Source organism: Oncorhynchus masou, chromosome 5 (genome assembly GCF_036934945.1).
Source record: "Oncorhynchus masou masou isolate Uvic2021 chromosome 5, UVic_Omas_1.1, whole genome shotgun sequence".
Taxonomy (NCBI): Eukaryota; Metazoa; Chordata; class Actinopteri; order Salmoniformes; family Salmonidae; genus Oncorhynchus; species Oncorhynchus masou.
In genome coordinates, this window is record NC_088216.1 from 41461411 (window position 1) to 41486016 (window position 24606).

A 24606-nucleotide genomic window follows, 5' to 3' on the forward strand; every position below is an offset into this window, starting at 1 on the left:
ATGCTTTTCAACCAAAGCTACACAAGCATTTGTGTAAGAGTATTGATAGCCTAGCATAGCATTAAGCCTAGCATTCAGCAGGCAACATTTTCACAAAAACAAGAAAAGCATTCAAATAAAATCATTTACTTTTGAAGAACTTTGGATGTTTTCAATGAGGAGACTCTCAGTTAGATAGCAAATGTTCATTTTTTCCAAAAAGATTATTTGTGTAGGAGAAATCACTCCGTTTTGTTCATCACTTTTGGCTAAGAAAAAAAAGCGAAAATTAATTCACTACAACGCCAAACTTTTTTCCAGATTAACTCCATAATATCGACAGAAACATGGCAAACGTTGTTTAGAATCATCCTCAAGGTGTTTTTCACATATCTATTCGATGATAAATAATTTGTGGCAGTTGGGTTTCTCCTCAGTAGCAAACGGAAAAGTACTGCAGATGGAGATTACGCAATAATTGCAACGGAGGACACCAAGCGACCACCTGGTAAATGTAGTTTCTTATGGTCAATCTTCCAATGATATGCCTACAAATACGTCACAATGCTGCAGACACCTTGGGGAAAACGTGGAAAACGTAAGCTGACTACTAGCTCCTCCACAGCCATATAAGGAGTCATTGCCATGAGGCGGTTTCAAAAAATGCGGCACTTCCTGATTGGATTTTTATCTGGGTTTTTTCTGTAACATCAGTTCTGTGGCACAATATCTTTGCAGTTTTGGAAACGTCACAGTGTTTTCTATCCAAAGCTGTCAATTATATGCATAGTCGAGCATCTTTTCGTGACAAAATATCTTGTTTAAAACAAGAACATTTTTCATCTAAAAATTAAAATAGCGCCCTCTATATCCAACTGGTTAATGTTTGTTTAAATTTTACCAATGCCACCTCAGCCTCATCAGTCTAGACCACAACATCACTCACCTCCATATAAATCCTACACAATCCTGCAGCGGTTGAACTATCTCTGCATAGTCTTTCAACCATGGTAACCAAGCACACCCAACAAAGAAATCATGTGCTCATTGGTAACAGGTTTAGGCAAAGCTTTAATTGCCTATAATCTATCTTTGGAGAGGGTGTTGACCCTCAGAAGTAATATCATGACCCAAATAATTAACGGAGCTCCGGCATAATTCCATGTTCCTGGGGGAAACGTTATGACAATTTTCTGCCAAAAAATCATCAATACCCTAGTGTCCTCATGACATATCTCCTCTGATTGTAAGAAAACCAATAAATCATTAACATACTGAACCAAAATACTGCCTCCAGGAGCAACAAAACCCTCTAGGTTCCAAGACATTTCTTGGGCAAAGATGGCAGGTGATTCAATGTAGCCTTGAGGCATCACCGTCCATGTCTATTTTCTTTCAAGAAACATAAACGAGAACCAATCCTGTGGCTGATGCTAAAGAAAGCATTAGCTAAATCAATTACTGAAAAAAACTACCTGGAGGCACCTGGGATAAAAGGAAACAGTTTTAGGCACCAAGAGTGCTCTAGCATGTACAGCATCGTTTACTATTATAATCACCAGATGGTTTCCTAACAGGTAAAATTGGCGTGTTAAAATGTTGGTTATTAGGTTATTCAATTATTGCAATTATTAAGTTATTATTAAGTCTCCTTTATTTTTCAAGTGCCCAGTGAAATAACACATCCAGCCTGTAGCGCCTGTGTTCCAGGTAATGTGTGAATTTGGCCCGGAGCGAGAGAGTGGCTATGTCCTGATTCTCCTCCCTTTTCCAGAAATGTTAACTTGTAATTATGGAAAATCCCTCCAGCCAATGTTTTTAAATCAATGACAGGGAGTGTGCAAGTGTACACTGGAGAGTTGGGACATAGCCACTGTGGCTGCGTCTGAAATGGCACCATATCCCCTGGCCTATATAGTGCATGACTTCTCGTTGTAAAGTAGTGCACTTGAAATTCAACAGTAGTGCACTAGATTGGGAATAGGGTATAATTTTGCATGTAAATGTCCGAAATGGCATTCTATTTCTTATATAGTGCACTACTTTTGACCAGAGCCCAAAAAGAAAAAAGGGCCCATTTATTTCTGCAACAACACATTCATCACAAATTGTAAGCAAGCTAGTTGCTTACAATTACAATGCCTCCTAAAGGCATGATTGACATCGGGAAAAGAGGGTGGGCTATCAGCTGATCATTGATGTTGATGATTTATGTAGATCTGCTAGTTAGATCTTTTTTTTATTGTGATTTATCTTCTGTTAGCAAACTTGAAGATGTCCCAGCAACTTGCGGGCAGTGGGTTCAGAACTGAAGAAGGGATGAGTCAGAGGTTGTTTAATTTCACCCCCACCTTTTAGAACCCTGATATAAATAACTTTGGTCATTTGTTCACCAATGTAAAGCCTACGGACAGAAACCTTGGCGTCTTCTTTGACCCTGACCTAAACCTTGAGCTGCATGTAAGGAAGGTTGCCAGTCCTGCTTTTATAATCTAATAAATGAGTCGTCTTTTGTTCTCTAATCTGGAGGAAGTTGTACATGCTTTTTTCCCCCCTCACGCCGATTTGCTAAACATGTCTCAGTCAGAAATCATTCCATCGTCTATAGTTAGTTCATGATGCTGCAGCTTGGCTTTTAACGGCCACCATAAAACTATATCACCACCCAAAAGGGCACTTAGCGAGTGGGGGGGCAAAGGGGCATTTGCTCTGCACAGTTAGACTCCCATCTGTGCATGTGCCTGTCTCTGTGTGTGTCTGAGTGTCTCTGTGTTTGTGCGTGTACGTGCGTAAGTGTGAGTGTGTTTATCAGAACCGAAGGTATTAGGGTGTCTTTTCTGACAGCAGCCCTTGTGAAGTAATCAGGCTGTCACAGTGGCGTAGAGGAGAATAGAGAAGATCTGAGTACATGGAATGCTGGGGTAAAGGTTCAAAAGGCATTGTAAGCATTATAAATAGCCCTGTGCAGAGGCTGTCAACCTGATAGGTGTGTTTGTGTGTGTGTTTTTGTGTGTGTGTGTTTGTGTGCGTGTGTGTGTGTGTGTGTGTGTGTGTGTGTGTGTGTGTGTGTGTGTGTGTGTGTGTGTGTGTGTGTGTGTGTGTGTGTGTGTGTGTGTGTGTGTGTGTGTTTGTGTGTGTGTGCGCACGCGTGCGTGTAGAGTAAATTGTCACCCGTGCACATACCACCTCAGGCTGTCGTGAGCACTTCAGGGTGTGTGTATGTGGCATGGGTGTTTATGATTACACCCTTAAAACTCACAGCAAGAATGTTAATCATCCTATAGCCACGCTTACCAGCCTTAGTGCAATGTCTACTGGATGGAATAAATCACTGTATGACATGCTGGATTTGACCATCTGTAATTCTCTTATAAGACTCAACCTGTGATTAATAATTTATGTGAAATGATTCTCTTGTTTTTGCTTCTATCAATCTTCTTCTTAGGAAGAGAACCCTAATGCTTTTTTCCTCTCTCTAGCATTGATTCACATCTATTTAAGCTATTCTGAATGCATCACTCACAGCAAATGTATCGATAGTGGTACCCAAAATTAAAAAGCCCTCCCCTTGTTAAATAGGTATTCCCCTCTTAACATCAGTCCGTCTGGCCTCCATTTTTAAATCTAATTCCATTTCAATTACCCTAATCGTCTCATACATCATTTGATAGACACTCCAATCGACCCTAAAATCAATTTGTTTGCATGGATTGAATGGTAATGTGTCCCCTGGTGAAAATGACTCATCATCAATGGGTACGTTCCAAATTACACCCTATTCCCTATTTATGTGCTCAATTGGCTGTGGTCAAATGTAGTGCACTATAAAGGGAATATGGTGCCATTTGGAAAGTAGAAAAAGTGTGGAGGTGAAGAAAAGTCTCCCTAAACAGCCCCTGTCTGTTACTATGAAACTAGTATTTTGTCATCCCAACATCTGATCTAAAGTCAGTCCTCTGCCACTAGTTTCAATGTGTGGAGTGCTAATGTGAAGTGATGGACTGTTCTCAGACCTGTTGATTTGGAGTCTGAAGGCAAGTTAATAAAGCTATCAGGACTGACCTCTAGACCTCTATCTGTCAACATGAGGGATGTATATATATGTGTGCGTGTGTGTGTGTGTATGTGAGTGTGCATACTTGCATATGTTTGTCTATTTCACTCAAGGTCTTGACCTTACATGCAATGTTCACATGAATGCATACAAAGAGGCACTAATAATTAGTGATTAATTCAGCATTTAAAAAGCAAATTATGTGCACAAAATACTGACAAAGGACCCTAACCCAGTACTTATCATTCTGAGTTTTTGATTTTTCTTTCTCTCTCTCTCTCTAGTGGGATCCCAGGGAAAAAGTGTGGGAACATCATATTCACCGCTGAGGAACTGAGTAACTGCAGGGTCAGTATCACACACAACACACACACACATATTCTCATCCATTCAACATAGGGAATATACATTGCAGTGCTTGAAGCATCACTACAGACCCGGGTTTGATCCCACGACCAGGAGACCCATGAGGCGGCGCACAATTGGCCCAGCGTCGTCTGGGTTAGGAGAGGGTTTGGCCGGCTGGGATGTCCTTGTCCCATCGCGCTCAGCCCTCAACATAGGGCTGTTTCGGAGGACGCATGGCCCTCAACCTTTTCCTCTCCCGAGTCCGTATGGGCGTTGCAGTGATGGGACAAGACGGTGACTACCAATTGAATATCATGAAATTGTGGAGAAAAAGGGGTACAAATAAATAAATGAAAACAGGGAATATAAAAGAATGTCTGTGTCCCAAATAACATCTTGTTCCCACAATACTTTTGACTACTTTTGAGAGCACTGGTCAAAAGTAGTGCACTACAGTGGCTTGGGAAAGTATTCAACCCCCTTGGCATTTTTCCTGTTTTGTTGCCTTACAACCTGGAATTAAAATACATTTTTTTGGGGGGGTTGTATCATTTAATTTACACAACATGCCTACCACTTTGAAGATGCAACATATTTTTTATTGTGAAACAAACAAGAAATAAGACACAAAAAAAACTTGAGCGTGGTTAACTATTCACCCCGCCACCCCCCAATGTCAATACTTTGTAGAGCCACCTTTTGCAGTAATTACAGCTGCAAGTCTCTTGGGGTATGTCTCTATAAGCTTGGTACATCTAGCCATTGCCCATTCTTCAAGGCAAAACTGCTCCAGCTCCTTCAAATTGGAAGAGTTCCGCTAGTGTACAGCAATATTTAAGTCATCCCACAGATTCTCAATTGGATTGAGGTCTGGGCTTTGACTAGGCCATTCCAAGACATTTAAATGTTTCCCCTTAAACCACTCGAGTGTTGCTTTAGCAGTGTGCTTAGGGTCATTTTCATGCTGGAAGGTGAACCCCCGTCCCAGTCTCAAATCTCTGGAAGACATAAACAGGTTTCCTTCAATAATTTCCCTGTATTTAGCACTATCCGTCATTCCTTCTGACCAGTTTCCCAGTCCCTGCCGATGGAAAAACATCCCCACAGCATGATTCTGCCACCACCATGCTTCACTGTAGGGATGGTGTTCTCGGGTGATGAGAGTTGTTGGGTTTGCGCCAGACATAGTGTTTTCCTTGATGGCCATAAAGCAAAATGTTTGTCTCATCTGACCAGAGTACCTTTTTCCATATATATGTTTGGGGAGTCTCCCACATGCCTTTTGGCGAACACCAAACGTGTTTGCATATTTTTTTCTTTAAGCAATGGCTTCTGTAAATTGCAGACGGGTGGACTTTATTTAACTAATTATGTGACTTCTGAAGGTAATTGGTTTCACCAGATCTTATTCAGGGTCTTCATAGCAAAGGGTGTGAATATTTTTTTTTAATGTCACGTCACCAATTTGGACTGTTTTGTGTATGTCCATTACATTAAGTCCCTCAAAAAATCTATTTAAATTAAAGGTTGTAATACAACAGAATAGAACTCCAAGGTGGATGAATACTTTTGCAAGGCAGGGAATAGGGTGCCTTTTGGGACGCAGATATTGAAAAATTATCATTCTGACAATGAAATGACGACTACAATATTAAAATTAATATGCATCCGATCTGTGAATAATCACATTGACAATTCCCCTCAGAGGTATGAATAATTGTATCTCTATCTCTCTGTTCCGTTAATATACTCTCTCCGTCCGTCCGTCCGTCTCTCTCTCTCTCTCTCTCCCTCTCTCTCTCTCTCTCTCTCTCTCTGTCTCCCTGTCTCTGTCTCTTTCTGTCTCTCTCCCTGTCCCTCTCTCTCTTTCTGTCTCTATCTCTCTACCCCCCACACACACAAAAAAGACAAATAAAACTGAGAAAACATAATTTGGGATAATATGAAATCACATATTTTATAGCCTCAACCCCCACCCTAGAGTTGTTTATTAACCATTATTTGACCAGGTATATTGGCAGAAGACAGTGCACACATTTTTATTTTACGCTAAGTACCTGCAACCTTTTCTAGCATGAGAGCTAAAATTAAACATGTCTCGAGCTACTTATTTTTTTCTAGCATTCAAATAGGCACATTCTTGCAGGGGAGAAGAGAAGAATGTGCCTATTTGAAAGCTAGAAAAGCTAGAAAAAATGTTTTTTTCCTCGAGACATGTTTAATTTGAGATCTTATGCTAGAAAAGCTTGCAGGTCCTTAGTGTAAAATAGAAATTAGTGCACTGTTTCCTGCCAAAAAAATGTAAGTAGCTGTCATGCTAGAAAAGGTTGCAGACCGTTGCTCTAAGACATGGAGAACATAGTTCATTATATCGTTTATTACAGAAATACAGTGGAAGGGGCATGCCGCAAGGCAGATGACGTGTTTATTCTGCCACCTTGCTCAGATCTCCAAAAGGTGTGATTTCTAAACGATGTCGGGCTCATAGAAATACTAGAACGGGAATCCCCATTCAAGTAAATGTTCTATTTATATGGGTGGGCTGCTCCTCCCAGGAGATATTTGCTCAACCAAATGAGTCTGTTGTTTTTGCTTTCTCAGATGTTTCCTTGTGAAATATTATGAATATGGGTGTTGTCCCTGAGTTCCATTGCAGCTCCATACGCATACCATACTTATTAGTGACTTTTACCATTAAAGCTCATGTAGTTATTCTTTATCTTATTAAAACGTTGTAATAATTCAACCTCTATACCATCCCCATACAAGAACCATACAGTCACATACTTGGTCAGAAAAATATATAAATGCAACATTTAGAATATTTCAAAATAGTGACATTTAACAGTGACATTGTAGTTACAATATATGTCATTTAAACTGACATATTAGTTATATGTCATTTATATTACTTATGTCACTATGGTGACTTAAAACCACCACCTTGCTTTGACGTTGAGACTTGTCTTTTCTCTCAGGACATTGCTACCATGCAGCTGTGTGCCAACAAGCTGGACAAGAAAGACTTCTTCGGCAAGTCAGACCCATTCCTGGTCTTCTACCGCAGTAATGAAGACGGAACGTGAGTGTGTGTGTGCGTGTGTCAAGATGAGTTCACTTCCCACATTGTCTGTTATGTAGATCCAAATATATGAATGAATCTGTCACAAGTAGTTTTGGAGGAAACAAAGACTTTCATTTATTTGGTATTTGTGGCTTATACTTCTAGGGCTATGCCTTTTCATCCCTGTACTTAGTGGTCCTTGTGTGTACTGTGTTGAAATGGGGACCATATAAATACAATTACTAGAACAGGAGGAAAAGCACCTCAGACCACGGCCATTCGACTGCACCCTTATGGGTAATTCGATTTCCGTAGGTTCACCATCTTCTTTGGTATTTGTAGTTGATACTTCTAAGGCCTATGTTCCATCCATGTACAGTATCTGTATTCAGAGCTCCTTGTGTGTGCTGTGTACCGTAGGTTCACCATCTGCCATAAGACGGAGGTGGTAAAGAATACTCTGAACCCTGTGTGGCAGCCCTTCACCATCCCTGTACGAGCCCTCTGTAACGGAGACTATGACAGGTGAGTGACACAGACAGTCAAGAGATCAAAGGTCAAGGGTCACTTAGTACCCAGGGTAAAGGCATGACCACATGAACTACACTGAACAAAAACATTAATGCAACATTGTAACGGTCATCATTGCATGAAGAAGTGGACCAAAGCGCAGCATTCATGATTTATTAATAGAATCGAACACTGAATAACAAAAACAACAAAGAGAACAAAACCAAAACAGATCTGTCTGGTGCAGACACAAAAACAGAAAACAACTACCCACAAAACACAGGTGGTAAAAGGCTACCTATGTATGGTTCTCAATCAGAGACAACGATAGACAGCTGCCTCTGATTGAGAACCTCACCCGGACAAACACAGAGAAATAGAAGACAAAACATAGAATGCCCACCCCAACTCACGCCCTGACCAAACCAAAATAGAGACATAAAAAGGATCTCTAAGGTCAGGGCTTGACAAACATGCAACAATTTCAAAGATTTTACTGAGTTACAGTTCATACAAGAAAATAAGTCAATTGAAATATATTCATTAGGCTTTCACATGACTGGGAATACAGATATGCATCTGTTAGTCACAGATACCTTAAAAAAAGGTAGAGGCGTGTATCAGAAAACAAGTTAGTATCTGGTGTGACCATTTGCCTCATGCAGCGCGACACATCTCCTTCACATAGAGTTGATTAGGCTGTTGATTGTGGCCGTGGAATGTTGTCCCACTCCTCTTCAATGGCTGTTCAAAGTTGCTGTATATTGGATCTGGAACACGCTGTCGTACACCTGTCTATCCAGAGCATTCCAAACATGCTCAATGGGGTGATATGTCTGGTGAGTAAGCAGGCCATAGAAGAACTGGGAAATTTTCAGCTTCCAAAAATTGTGTACAGATTCTTTTGACATGGGGCAGTGCATTATCATGCTGAAACATGCGGTGATCGCGGCGGCTGAATGGTACGACAATGGACCTCAGGATCTCTTCACAGTGTCTCTGTGCATTCAAATCGTCATTGATAAAATGCAATTGTGTTCGTTGTCCGTAGCTTATGCCTGCCCATACTATAACCCTACCTCCACCATGGGGCACTCTTTTCACAAAATTGACATCAGCAAACCGCTCGCTCATACACGCTGTCTGCCATCTGCCCGGTACAGTTTAAACTGGGATTAATCCGTAAAGAGCACACTTATCCAGACTGCCAGTGGCCATAGAAGGTGAGCATTTGCACACTGAAGTTGGTTATGACGCCAAACTGCAGTCTGTTCAAGACCCTGGTGAGGATGACGACGATGCAGACGAGCTTCCCCGAGACGGTTTCTAACAGTTTGTGCAGAAATTCTTACGTTGTGCAAACCCACAGTTTCATCAGATGTCCGTGTGGCTGGTCTCAGACCATCCCGCAGGAGAAAAAGACGGATGTGGAGGTCCTGGTCTGGCGTGGTTACACATGGTCTGCGGTTGTGAGGCCAGTTGGACGTACTGCCAAATTCTCTAAAACAACGTTGGAGGTGACTTATGTTAGAGAAATTAACATTAAACTATCTGGCAGCAGCTCTGGTGGACATTCCTGCAGTCAGAGTGCCAATTGCATGCTCCGTCAAAACTTGAGACATGTGGCATTGTGTTGTGTGACAAAACTGCACATTTTAGAGTGGCCTGTGTAATGATGGGTGCACCTGTGTAATGATCATGTTATTTAATCAGCTTTTTGATATGCCACACCTGTCAGGTGGATGGATTATCTTGGCAAAGGAGAAATGCTCACTGACATGGATGTAAACAAATATGTGCAGAACTTTTGAGAGAAATAAGCTTTTTGTGCTAATGGAAAAGTTCTGGGATCTTTTATTTCAGCTCATGAAACATGGGACCAACACTTTACATGTTGTGTTTATATTATTGTTCAGTATATTTTGGAAGTTTCATGTGGTTTTATGTAGATTTCCTGTACATTGTCCCTACTGTTACATTTGGTCATTGAGCAGAAGCTTTTAGTCAAAGCAACTTTGGATACTGTAGCAGGTACTCTATATTCAGTAAAACCAGGGATGTTTTTCCTGATAGCTAAATGAGTTTGGTGTAACATCTGGGGAGTTCCCATTATGCCTTCCATACAACTGAGCCATTGGCAAGGCTGTGGGACTAAGTAGCCAATGATTTGTGGTTTTGTCACTGTCTGTGCTCAATACTAAGGACTATGGAATGTTGCTGTAGCATGATGTACTACAGTACCCATGATGCTCTGTGGTGGTCAGAATAATGCCAGCAGTCGGCCATATTGTCTCAAAGGCCAGCGCTGGTGTTATTGGGACCAACATGGAGGTTCCACAACGTTTCGTTTTATCTTTGGTTATTACACACACACACACACACACTCACACATGCACACAAACCCTCACACAATATTACTGATTTATGCAAAGAGCAAATGTCAATTAATCATATTTTATTGTTAATCAATTCAATGTAGTACGTGTCACAAACACATGACCATTTTTCAAGGTAAATCCTTAAGGCTATTTACAGTATATCACAAAATTGAGTACACCCCTCACATTTTTGTAAATATTTGAGTATATCTTTTCATGTGACAACACTGAAGAAATTACACTTTGCTACAATGTAAAGTAGTGAGTGTACAGCCAGTCCATCACCTTTACCCTCAGCTTCTTTAGCAAGGCAGTGGTCGTCTTAGAGGTGTGTTTGGGGTCGTTATCACGTTGGAATACTGCCCTGTGGCCCAGTCTCCAAAGGGAGGGGATCATGCTCTGCTTCTGTATGTCACAGTACATGTTGGCATTCATGGTTCCCTCAATGAACTGTAGCTCCCCAGTACCGACAGCACTCATGCAGCCCCAGACCATGACACTCCCACCACCATGCTTGACTGTAGGCAAGACACACTTGTCTTTGTACTCCTCACCTGGTTGCCGCCACACACGCTTGACACGATCTGAACCAAATAAGTTTATCTTGGTCTCATCAGACCACATGACATGGTTCCAGTAATCCATGTCCTTAGTCTGCTTGTCTTCAGCAAACTGTTTGCGGGCTTTCTTGTGCATCATCTTTAGAAGAGGCTTCCTTCTGGGATGACAGCCATGCAGACCAATTTGATGCAGTGTACGGCGTATGGTCTGAGCACTGACAGGCTGACCCCCCACCCTTTCAACCTCTGCAGCAATGCTGGTAGCGCTCATACGTCTATTTCCCCAACAACCTCTGGATATGATGCTGAGCACGTGCACTCAACTTCTTTGGTCGACCATGGCGAGGCCTGTTCTGAGTGGAACCTGTCCAGTTAAACCGCTGTATGGTCTTGGCCACCGTGCTGCAGCTCAGTTTCAGGGTCTTGGCAATCTTCTTCTAGCCCAGGCCATCTTTATGTAGAGCAACAATTATTTTTTTCAGATCCTCAGAGAGTTCTTTGCCATAAGGTGCCATGTTAAACTTCCAGTGACCAGTCAGTATGAGGGAGTGTAAGAGCGATGACACCAAATTTAACACACCTGCTCCCCATTCACACCTGAGACCTTGTAACACTAACGAGTCACATGACACCGGGAGGGAAAATGGCTAAATGGGCCCAATTTGGACATTTTCACTTAGGGGTGTACTCACTTTTGTTGCCAGCGGTTTAGACATTAATGGCTCTGTGTTGAGTTAATTTGAGGGGACAGCAAATTTACACTGTTATACAAGCTGTACACTCACTACTTTACATTGTAGCAAAGTGTCAATTCTTCAGTGTTGTCACATGAAAAGATATACTCAAATATTTACTAAAATGTAAGGGGTGTATTCATTTTTGTGATATACTGTCTATTGATCATCACCTCATATTTCTCAAGGGACATACTGTGTTTGCCTCCCTCTCTTCTTCTCTTTCCCAAACATGTAGTTACATATAAGTAATAATGCCCGAAAAGCCGGTGTTTGTTGGATATATTGGCACGGGCATTGTTAGGCCTGAAATGATCATCAAATAATGATCAACATATTTTCCTTAAAAACGTTATTTTGATTAATTTATTCATACTATTTCATCCTTCCACAAGATATAGTCTCGATGCAAATCTAGGGTTGCTAGAGATGTGACCCAGTCGTTTGTTCTTTTTGTTCTGTATCTATAGATGCAACCCAGTCGTTCGTTCTAAATGTTGTATTGCCATACCGACTGGCAACGTTATTTTCCTTTTCTTGCTAGCTAGCCATCTACGGCTAATTTACAGTCACGTCAAAAGGTGCAGACAGAATACCCGCAAAGTAGCTGTATTTGCATTTGTTTAAGCTGTTTTCTAGTGAAGATGTATTTCGATACATCCATAACAATGAGCTTATGATGCCTGACTTTGCCTGGCAGAAAAATAGTGCTCTCTTGTCAGGACATTATTCAGACAAAAGGAAGACAATCCATGACATTCATTTGAGCTGATTTTAATCATTGAAACCATATATTCTCTTTGTTATCCACCACAGCTGAATTATGTGATAATGCCGGTGTTTGTTGGATATATTGGCACGGGTGTCTCCCTTGGGTCCAGATAATTCTTTGTGGCCTCGTTATATATATGCGAGAGTGGTGTATCTGAGAGAGAGAATGCGATGTTATAATATTGATTTCCAGTTACCCAACTTATGAGTGCAACTTAGAAATAACACAAACAGGCTATGAACAACATACCCTAGGCCGTTCTTGTCTGTTTTTACGAGGAATGAGTTGGGCTTTAATTGTCTGGTGTATGTAACTGGAGGTCAAACCACACTTTCTGGACCAGACCCCTTGGTGTACTGAGACTCAGATCCTAGGAGTTTTGGAGCTGGGGCATGTCCTTATCGGTAATGGGAGGTTGGCTGTATGTGATATTTTTTCCTTGCTTTCTCAGCTGTTTGATATTGCCCAGAAATACATTATTTGAGGTGGTAAATTCAGTGTCCTTCATAAGGCACCAGCTGCCACCAATGGAATGCCAGGTAGCTACTTATGCTGTACTGCTCCACCTTCCCATTTCGAACATTTCCATAAAACTGTCGGAGAAGGATGTTAAACTCTTCCTTCGTGACAGTTTTGAAGTCAGCAACATTTTTCTTCTTTGCTAGCCAGACCTCGAAGCAACGCATAGCCCAGTTTGTATTCTGAACTGTGATTTTTTCATTGTGGCTTTTCTCTAGGCCATTCAATGCAGTATCCTCAAAAATATATATATATATATATTTTTTTCCCATTCATCCATAGTCATGCCGCAGAAAAGATCATAAGAAATGTTCCACTCATCCATTTTAGTTTTTGCTGGAATGCGGTTTTAACCAATCAGCATTCAGGATTAGACCCATCCATTGTATAATACATGTATATGACATGTGTATTTCCAGTGTTATTACTGTTGTTCAAGCTTCTGTAGTGTACCATCTTTCATTTCTCTCTTTCTCACTTCATCTCTCTCTCTCACACACTTTCTCTCTCTCTCTCGTATCTTCCCTTTCTCCAGGACAGTCAAGGTGGACGTGTATGATTGGGACAGAGATGGAAGGTAATTTTCTCTCTCTTCTCGCTTCCCTCCTCCCCCTTGTTTCTTCACTCATTAATTTCATTTACAATCTCCAGACAGCCTCAGACGCTCCAAGTCTCCCTCAAATGTCATCCCTCGTTCTTCCTCTGGAGGGGAATCTTCATCACCTTATTAGTCCAGTGACATTGGGATGGGGGGGGATGAGGGGGGTGAGAGGGACTCTCCACCATAAGCACACACAACCATAATTCACTGACCGGAACTTTAAAAGGTTGGCGGTAATATCAGAAGCGAGAGGGTTTATGAATATGAGTGTTGACTGACTCCCTCCATCTCTCTGTCCTCTTTCCCTCTCTCCTTCTTCACTGATGGTGGCTAATAATGTGCCCACAGGGCTTCCTCTCTAAATATCACACGCAGATTGATAGCGGGCAGGTCCTATTTGGCTTTAGGTGATGGTATTTAGATGTACAGAGAGGGGACGGGGTTGGTGTTTCCTTTAGTATAATACTCTTTCAGATGCTGCAGGTGTTTCTCTCGCAACTATTCCCACAGTCATGACTTCATTGGCGAGTTCACCACCAGCTACAGAGAATTCTCCAGAGGCCAGAGCCAGTTCAACGTCTATGAGGTAAAAAAAAAAAAAAAATAACGGTAACACTTAAATTATTGCAGTGGACTAAGTCAGGAGTCACAGAGTGTTTCTTGGTGGTCTTAAATAAATCTACTTTGAAACTAAAATATACAGCTCACACCCTTGGTTCTGGGCTTTAAAAAAAGAAGACACCTGTACCATGTCAGATATAGAGTTGAAATGTATTAAATGTTGAGTTTGCATCCCAAAATTACACTTCATATACTGTACATCACAGAAGACTGAAATATAACAAAACTGTTTCACATAGAAACATAGGATTTTCGGGGCAAACAAATAAAAATGTGTATTAATTATGAAAAATATGAATAACATTCCACTAGGAAAGGGCTACAGCCTGCAGGTATAACCCAACGAACACAAGACATAAAAAAAAGTTCAAAATACATATTATTTTGTAAAAAAGACATTAGGAAAACAGATTTTACGTCTTGTGCTCACTGGGAATTTATGACGTTTTAAAGCATGTTTGAGCCTTTATATATAATGCTTTATAATAAGGGTTGTATTATGTTGTCTCTCTATGTAAGACATTTTTTACTGACTAATATTGAAGTACACATGCACAAAGCACACAGCTGTTACTCAAATAAGACATCAGAAAACATATTATATCTTTAATAATGAGATGAGCATTTTTGTGATTTACCCATTTGAAGCTTCACATTTTCCAACTCTTACGACTTCACTTAGATATCCCCGTTATGAAAATAATGTTATTCTTCATCCGTCCTCTACCACTTAGAATATGACATGTTCCATACGATCAGTTTCTTTCCATACCACACTTTCACACAGCAAACTATGTGGTGAAATCAAACTAGTCATCTTTTCAATGTACGCATCTTTCCTCTTTTTGTCCAGGTTCTAAACCATAAAAAGAAAGGCAAGAAGAAGAAATACATCAATTCAGGGACAGTAAGTACCTTTGAGCTTGAGCTTTCCATTGTCCATCTATCATATGTTTTATAGATAGGATTCATTGCCAATGTGATATGTCATAAGCATTAAAGGTTTTGCTTTGGCCATCTCTTTCTATTCTCTCTCTTTCACTTGCCCTCTTCCTGTTTCTGCTTATATCCCTTTCCTTATACCCCCCCCCTCTTTATCTCTCTCTCACTGTTTCTCTCCCCTCTCTCCCCCCTCTCTCCCTCCCCTGAAGGTCACACTGCTGTCCTTTAAAGTGGAGTCAGAATACACGTTTGTAGACTTCATCCGGGGGGGGTGAGCCAAATCTTTGTGACGTCCCATTAACATTAGAGGCTACTCTTAATAATGTTGATGAGCCGTTGATGGCTCGCTCAGCCTGGCTTTCATGTCTGAAATGGTTTTGTATTGTTTAAACAGACAATGTCCTTTTTTAGTCTTTATTATGTTTTATGTCTGGTAACGTTTGGGTTATTCAATGTAATTCATCATTGTCTCCCCAGGACGCAACTCAACTTCACAGTGGCCATCGATTTCACAGCGTCTAATGGTAAGTGTGGCAGAATCACTTATACGAGTCGTATGGCTCTACTAAAGGACTAGTTTCCCCAAACTTCGTTCAAAATAATCTTACTTTAACATTCGTCAAAGCAGGGCCAAATATTGCCAGCAATATTTTACTATCAAATGAACGTTAGATACTGCAATGCTGTAGCTTCTTGTCAGTGGATGCTGATGGAATTGAACCCACGGCCTTGTGGCTGTAGGTTAATAGGTCAATAGCATAGCACTTATCTATATCAATGTTTTCAACATGCATTCTAAGACAAGTAGTATGATAGTGTGAAACGTTGCCTGTTTGGCCTATGCCTTTTTTGTACTTGATGTGTGTGTTTTGTATTTTGTGTGGTGTGTCGTAGAGCTCATTTGAAAACGAGACCTGGGTCTCAATAGGACTTCCCTTTCTAAAGAAAGGTTAAAAAAATATATAACAAAATAACCAATGCTCTGTTTCTGTGTTCCAGGTAACCCATCCCAGCCCACCTCTCTGCACTACATGAGTCCCTACCAGATGAATGCCTACGCAATGGCCCTGAAGGCTGTGGGGGAGATCATCCAGGATTATGACAGTGACAAGATGTTCCCTGCCTACGGCTTTGGAGCAAAGCTGCCCCCGGATGGCAAGATCTCCCATGTCTTCCCACTGGTGAGAGAGTGATGGAGGGAGGGAGCAGTTGTTGTGTATATGATGATACATTTTTTTATTGTCTTTATGATGGACTTACTGTGGGTAATGAACAGGCACAGTTTTATTTCTTGCAATGAGGTGCTGGTACCTTATGCTACAGTATTTACTGATCCACAGAAGAGTCCTCAGTCCTTGGGAACTATATAAATACTATTTGATGACAACGTCCCTTCTGTAAGGTTTTTTTTTGCTTTCACGCTTTTACAGATGTGAAGTTGCCATCCACATTGCTTTCTTTATTCATACACTTCCCTTTGCTGATAAGAGTTCATGTCAAATGAGAGTTGGAAACTAAAATGGTGTATGTCCATCTGTCGGGTTCAGTTGAGAGACCTTGCTGTTTCTTGAGAGTCCTGTTCTATTTTTGAGTAGTCAATGCTACTGAACACCACCCATATGAATTTGTATCCAAGGCTGACTGATGCTCCAAGAATAATAAATGTTTCATTTGCTCTATTATATTGCTGGCAAAACGTGTTTCCCCCTATAACATTGTGTATTTATTTTTGTAGAATTTCAATTTTTTTCTTTCTGCATTGTTGGGAAGGGTCCGTAAATAAGCATTTCACTGTCAGTCTACACCTGGTTACAAAGCATGTGTAGCGGGGTGCGTAATTGGCGGCAGAGAAGTCAGGCGCAGGAGAGCAGAACTGGGTGATAACCGGAGATTTATTAGCAAAACCAACAGCAACCTGAACAACAAGATACATGGGCACAAAAATAACCCGTCGTGCGCTCACGGGGAACGTGCACAAGCACTACAATAAACAATCCCACACAAAGACATGGGGGGGGAATAGAGAGTTAAGTACACCACAATAAATTGAGGAAATTGAAACCAGGTGTGAGGAACAACAAGACAAAACACATGGAAAATGAAAAGTGGATCGATTTAGGCTAGAAGACTGGCGATGCCAACCGCCGAGCGCCACCTGAACAAGGAGAGGTCCCGACTTTGGCGGAGGTCGTGACAGCATGTGACAATAAATTGTATTTAACTTCCTAGGACTGTTAGTAATCAAAATTTGGTCAACTGTGAAATACTTGATTTTGCTAACTTAAATTCTCCCAATACCTATCAGAGCTGTGTTATGCCTACTGACATGAGGCAAAAAAAACACTCACACTCGTATACTATATATATAATATCATTGCGTAATGAAAACACACATCGTCAGAAGGTCCGTATTGTCATGATTCAGAACGGAGTATCCTTAGTTTCTTGTGATTTCCTGCGAAGTCTGACAATGACTACCCACCCTTACAGCCCACATAAATGACACCCTGAACACATTACATTAAATGGTCAATCAGTAGTTGCTACATCCATTTTTGGACATATAAATTAATTATATGTACCCATTGATTCTTAAAGAATATAACTTATAAATGCCTCATGAGCTTAGTTCACCTGTCGTACTAATCATAACCCAAAATATAAACTTGTTTTACTACAATCTTTGTCAACAAAGTAAATGTAAACAAACACTATATAGCCTCAAAACATGGTTAAAACTATCATTTTGATATCATGTATGGTCAGTCCTTGCATCCATAGCTCTGTCTATGAATATGAGAGTGGTTCCATTTCTCCAGCCCCATCCCTTAGCGTTTTACCAAAATGGGTGGGGAGAACGCTTTGTTGTTGTTTCTACTGCTGGTTGATGCTTCAACGTGGTGTGGTAAAGTCACGAAGAACACGAGAATCTCTAAATATGTCAACATAAAACACAAATTGCAGCACCATTGTGTAAGCCAATGAGCTAGTGTCAGCTTCAAGTAGTTATGTGAAGTGATTGAACAAGGGTAGAGCAAGGGTGGGGAAAAATGTAAAAACTCCATCTGTTTGATGTGGAAAAGTGCAAAACAAAAAGGGACAAGACAGACACCGACCGAAATAGACTTTAGAGGATGTAGCGCTTAGCTTATTTTCATAAGCCGATGAAGAAAGAATAACAAACACTAAACACGAAGAAGAAAAAACGAGTTCTCCTCGGATTCTATCTCCCTGGACAGATACTTCAGAGGAGGAAGAAAAAGGGGAGGACTTCCTGAACAAATAAGTGTAAAAAAACAATAGGAGTCTTATTTTCAGCTAATTTTAGACGCAAAGCTGGAGGAATTCGCCACACAGAAGTCTCCTTGATGTGAAGGAAATGATGCGAAGGTCAGGTCTGTAATGAGACTATGTTGTAAGGTCTCAATGCCATGCATAAGCCTTTACAAAATAGATTTCCATAACAGTTCATGACAACGGCACCAGTAATGCTGTCCATATTTTTACCCGATGTATCGAAAGTTCAGGTCTAAACACAAGTGCTGGTCAATTTTGATAAACAAATTGATAAAGAGAAAGATATGGATGCCACACAGATTATTTTCTCTCTATATCTTTTATTATTTTCAGTATCAGCTAATAGCCCCATGCCAAGACAGGGACACATCTGACTAAATCAATCACTGTCTGAATCATCTTCCTCTGTCTTATGATTCATAGATGTCTGACCTCAAAATTCCCTCTCAAATTATATCAAATTGTAACATTATATCAGATTTGTGAAAGACATGCTTCACAGTATCCAAAAAGTGCTATTGTTCTCCCTCCCCAAAGTGTCTGAAACCAGCGAGTACGTTGTGACACAAAGTGACACCATTGCTGTCGAGATTCATCACTGCTTTTTAACTTGGCTCATTTCCGAATGGGCCACCGCTAAATCAGCTCTTCCAATTAGAGCTCACCTCGGCGTGACGAAGCCCAAGCAAGTCATGCAAAGGGATCTTTTAATTAGACCACATTGTCTGATCCTGCTGGAAGAGGAGGGCTGCCTCAACTCATAAGAAAATCCAATTATATTTATCACATTCTTCGTAAACAACAGGTGTAGACTAAAAGGCTCTGCATGGTAAATCTGACTTCTGCAGTTGCCGTACATCGTTTACTGTGATACGGCCTCTGCAGATGTCGCCCTGACTTCTTGCGCTTCGTGGAGCAGAGCTGATGTCACGCAAATTACTTGTATTTATACTTGACCCCCGCCACCACCTACCATCAAACGATCATGTCAATGCGGAGATGGACGAAGCCCTCCACATGGTTACAAAATTTGGGAGGCGAACACGTGATACGGAGCTCAATTTAACTTCTGCATGCCTCCAGAGGCACCACAATTGCGTCACTCCCTCCATACGGAGCCTCCTACCACATTTTCAGCCCCTGAAGCAAGGATGTGCATATTCTTGGTACCATTTGAAAGGAAACACTGAAGTTTGTGGAAATGTGAAAGGAATGTAGGAGAATATAACAATAGATCTTGTAGAAGAAAATACAAAGACAAAAAACAACCAGTTGTTTTCTACCACCATCTTTGAAATGCAACAGAAAGGTCCCTACATCTAGCCATCACTGGTGGTAATTGCGATGGTGTCCACAAGATGGCAGTGCATGTGCAAAGTTTCAGACGGATAACTTGAAGTATGAGAAAACTACATAACATTTAGTGTAAAGTCACCCAGGTACATTTTGACAAATCGTGAAGGAGACATTTACGTTCACATTACATTTTTCTGCAAGAATATCATCAAATCTGTATACTTGGACTTTGATTTAGCTTTTCCAGTATTAGTAGCCATATTGTAAGTTCAACATTTGCGAAACACACAGTTTTCATAACTTCATAACTCTCCATATTCTTAAAATGTTTGTCCAAAAGGAAAAGGCTTGACGTCGCACAAGGTTAGTAGCAACTGTTTTGCGACAAATACGGGGTTTCCAAATACTCCCGTAAAGCCCTGCTCATTGGCTATCTAGCTGGCTTTGTTAGAACCCGATTGGGGATTATTTTACAAAGTTACAGTCAATCAAGTGAAGACCGCCTGCGCCATCGGTGTGCCATGAAGGCGTCGCTCTCTGACCAAATTTGGTGTCCTATAGGATATACTACACTCCTAATGATATAGTGAAGTCTGGTTACATTCTAGGATCTCTGAGGAATAAATACGAACATGGTTTGACTGATTGAAACAACGTTTAGGGTTAGATTTTCACAGATTCCTTTCTTTGCAAATTGAACGAGTGGAAATACAAAATAGATCGTGCATGCCATATGGACCTTTTTAGGATATGAAAAATGATGATCTCTAACTAAATTACACTTCATGTTATCTCTGGGACCCTTTGGATGATAAATCAGAGCAAGATTTCAGGATGTAAGTACACATTTCACCCTCAGAGGTAGATTTATCAAACCTATTGTGGTGAAAAAGGTGTTTTGTTGTTAGGAGCGCTCCTCAAACAATAGCATGGCATTCTTTTTGCAGTAATAGCTACTGTAAATTGGACAGTGCATTTATATTAACAAGAATTTAAGCTTTCAGCCAATATAAGACACTTATATGTACCGACATTTGTTGTTTCTCTAAAATCTGCGATCGTGACACACGGCGTTGCATGATTTACAACTGTCCCGGGTGAGTACTGGGCCGTACCCACCACCCTCTATAGCGTCTTGCGGTTGGGTACCTTCCATTTGCCATATCAAGCGGTGATGCAGCCAGTCAAGATATTCTCAATTGTGCAGCTGTAGTGCTTTTTGAGGATCTGAGAGCCCATGCCAAATCTTTTCAGTCTCCTGAAAGGGAAGAGCCACTGTCATGTCCTCTTCACAACTGTGTCCGTGTGTGTGGACCATGTTAATTCCAAAGCGATGTGGACACCATGGAACTTGAAGCTCTAGACCCGCACCACTACAGCCCTATTGATGTGGTTGGAGGCGTGCTCTCCCCTCCATTTCCTGTAGTCCACAATCAGCTCCTTTGCCTTGCTGATGTTGAATGAGAGGTTGTTGTCCTGGCACCACACTGACAGGTCTCTGACTTCCTCCCTATAGGTTGCCTCATCGTCGTTGGTGATCAGTCCTACCACCGTCGTGTCATCAGCAAACTTGATAATGGTGTTGGAGGCGTGCTCGCCTGTGCTACCACGCAGTCATGGGATAACATGGAGTACAGGAGGGGACTAAGCACTCACCTCTGCGGGGCTCCCGTGTTGATGGTCAGTGTGGAGGATGTGTTATTGCCTACCATCACCACCTGGGAGTGGCCTGTCAGGAAGTCCAGGATCCAGTTGCAGAGGGAGGAGTTCAGTCCCAGGGTACTGAGCTTGGTGATTACCTTGGAGGGGACTATGGTGTTGAATGCTGAGCTGCAGTCAATGAACAACATTCCTATATAGGTATTAATTTGATCCAGGTGGGTGAGGGCAGTGTGGATTGCATTAGAGATTGCATCATCTGTGGATCTGTTGGGGCTAATATGCAAATTGGAGTGGGTCCAGGGTGTCTGGGATGATGGTGCTGATGTGAGCCATGACCAGCTTTTCAAAGCATTTCATGGCTATAGTTGTGAGTGCTATGGGGCAATAGTTATTTAGTCAGGCTACCTTGGCGTTCTTGGGCAAGGGGAGTATGGTCGTCTCCTTGAAACAAGTTGGTATTACAGACCGGGTCAGGGATAGGTTGAAAATGTCAGGGAAGATCCTTGCCAGCTAGTCAGCACATGCTCTGAGTATGCGTCTTGGTATTCCATATGGCCCCTTTGTAATCTGTGATAGTTTGCCAGCCCTACCACATCCATCGGTTGTCAGAGCTGGATTTGATCTTAGTCCTGTATTTTTTGATCCTAGTCCACATAATTTTCCTTCCTCATGATGCCATATATTTTGTGAAGTGCACCAGTCCCTCCTGCAGCAAAGCACCCCCACAACATGATGCTGCCATTGGGATGGTCTTCTTTGGTTTGCAAGCGTCCCCCTTATTCCTCCAAACATAACTATGGTCATTATGGCCAAACTGTTCTGTTTTTGTTTCATTCAGACCAGAGGACATTTCTCCAAAAAGTACGATCTTTGTCCCCATGTGCATGTGCAAACCTTAGCCTGGCTTTTTTATGGCGAATTTGGAGCAGTGGCTTTTTTCTTCTTTTTTTACCTTTATTTAACCAGGTAGGCAAGTTCTCAGAACAAGTTCTCATTTGCAACTGCGACCTGGCCAAGATAGAGCATAGCAATTTGACACATACAACAACACAGAGTTACACATGGAATAAACTAAACATATTCAATAATACAGTAGAAAAAAAGTCTATATATAGTGAGTGCAAATGAATTAAGACAAGGGAGTTAAGGTAATAAATAGGCCATGGTTGCGAAGTAATTACAATATAGCAATTTAACACTGGAATGGTAGATGTGCAGAAGATGAATGTGCAAGTTGAGATACTGGGGTGCAAAGGAGCAAGATACATAAATAAATACAGTATGGGGATGCGGAAGGTAGATAGATGGGCTGTTTACAGATGGGCTATGTACAGGTGCAGTGATCTGTGAGCTGCTCTGACAGTTGGCGCTTAAAGCTAGTGAGGGAGATATGAGTCTCCAGCTTAAGAGATTGAAAATGTTTGTTCCAGTCATTGGCAGCAGAGAACTGGAAGGAAAGATGGCCAAAGGAGGAATTGGCTTTGGGGGTGACCAGTGATATATACCTGCTGGAGCGCGTGCTACGAGTAGGTGCTGCTATGGTGACCAGTGAGCTGAGATAAGGCGGGGCTTTACCTAGCAGAGACTTGTAGATAACCTGTAGCCAATGGATTTGGCGACGAGTATGAAGCGAGGGCCAACCAACAAGGGCATACAGGTCGCAATGGTGGGGAGTGTATGGGGCTTTGGTGACAAAACGGATGGCACTGTGATAGACTGCATCCAGTTTGTTGAGTAGAGTGTTGGAGGCTATTTTATAGATGACATCACCGAAGTCAAGGATCGGTAGGATGGTCAGTTTTACGGGGGTATGTTTGGCAGCATGAGTGAAGGACGCTTTGTTGTTTTGGATTGGAGATGCTTAATGTGAGTCTGGAAGGAGAGTTTACAGTCTAACCAGACACCTAGGTATTTGTAGTTGTCCACGTATTCTAAGTCAGAGCCGTCCGGAGTAGTGATGCTGGACAGGTGAGCAGGTGCGGGCAGTGATCGGTTGAATAGCATGCATTTAGTTTTACTTGCATTTAAGAGCAGTTGGAGGCCACAGAAGGAGAGTATGGCATTGAAGCTCGACTGGAGGTTAGTTAACACAGTCTCCAAAGAGTGGCCAGAAGTATACCGAATGGTGTTGTCTGCGTAGAGGTGTATCAGAGAATCACCAGCAGCAAGAGCAACATCATTGATGTATACAGAGAAGTGAGTCGGCCCGAGGATTGAACCCTGTGGCACCTCCATAGAGACTGCCAGAGGTCTGGACAACAGGCCCTCCGATTTGACACACTGAACTCTGTCTGAGAAGTAGTTGGTAAACCAGACGAGGCAATCATTTGAGAAACCAAGGCTGTCGATTCTGCCAATAAGAATGTGGTGATTGACAGAGTCAAAAGCCCTGTCCAGGTCGATGAATATGGCTGCACAGTAATGTCTCTTATCGATTGCGGTTATGATGTCATTTGAAACCTTGAGCGTGGCATGACCAGCTCTGAAACCAGATTGCATAGTGGAGAAGGTACGGTGGGATTCGAAATGGTCGGTGATCTGTTTGTTAACTTGGCTTTTGAAGACCTTAGAAAGACAGTGTAGGATAGATATAGGTCTGTAGCAGTTTGAGTCTAGAGTGTCACCCCATTTGAAGAGGGGGATGACCATGGTAGCTTTCCAATCTTTGGGAATCTCAGACGATTTTTTAAAAAGAGAGGTTCCAAATTGTCTCGCCCGGCTGATTTGTAGGGGTCCAGATTTTGCAGCTCTTTCAGAACATAAGCTATCTGGATTCAGGTGAAGGAGAAATGGTGGGGGCTTTGACGGATTAGAGAAATGCTTATTGAAATTCTCAATTATAGTGGATTTATCGGTGGTGGCAATGTTTCCTAGCCGCAGAGCAGTGGGCAGCTGGGAGGAGGTGCTCTTCAAGGACTTTACAGTGTCCCAGAACGTTTTTGAGTTAGTACTACAGGTTGCAAATTTCTGTTTGATAAAGCCAGCTTTTCTAACTGCCTGTGTATATTTGTTCCTAACTTCCCTGAAAAGTTGCATATCACGGGGGCTATTTGATGCTAATGCAGAACGCCACAGGATGATTTTGTGCTGGTCAAGGGCAGACAGGTCTGGAGTAAACCAAGGACTATATCTATTCCTAGTTCTACATTTTTTGAATGGGGCACGCTTATTTAAGTTGGTGAGGAAGGCACTTTTAAAGAATAGCCAGGCATCATCTACTGACGGGATGAGGTCGATGTCATTCCAGGATATCCCGGCCAGGTCGATTA

The 24606-nt window shown here is 41.7% G+C and overlaps 1 protein-coding gene across 4 annotated transcripts in view; it reads left to right on the top strand.

Annotated features, from left to right (window-relative positions):
* Positions 1 to 24606, top strand: part of LOC135539593 (copine-9-like) — a 196252-nt gene that overhangs the window by 147768 nt on the left and 23878 nt on the right. For 3 of the 4 annotated variants that reach the window (XM_064965564.1, XM_064965567.1, XM_064965565.1), the window contains 9 exons: positions 4318 to 4381; positions 7360 to 7463; positions 7866 to 7970; positions 13454 to 13495; positions 14030 to 14105; positions 14994 to 15047; positions 15292 to 15353; positions 15560 to 15606; positions 16082 to 16263. In XM_064965564.1, coding sequence (XP_064821636.1) covers positions 4318 to 4381; positions 7360 to 7463; positions 7866 to 7970; positions 13454 to 13495; positions 14030 to 14105; positions 14994 to 15047; positions 15292 to 15353; positions 15560 to 15606; positions 16082 to 16263 — 736 coding nt within the window. Of the gene's footprint in view, positions 1 to 4317; positions 4382 to 7359; positions 7464 to 7865; positions 7971 to 13453; positions 13496 to 13993; positions 14106 to 14993; positions 15048 to 15291; positions 15354 to 15559; positions 15607 to 16081; positions 16264 to 24606 lie in introns of all 4 variants that reach the window. The other variant, XM_064965566.1, reaches the window with a different exon arrangement.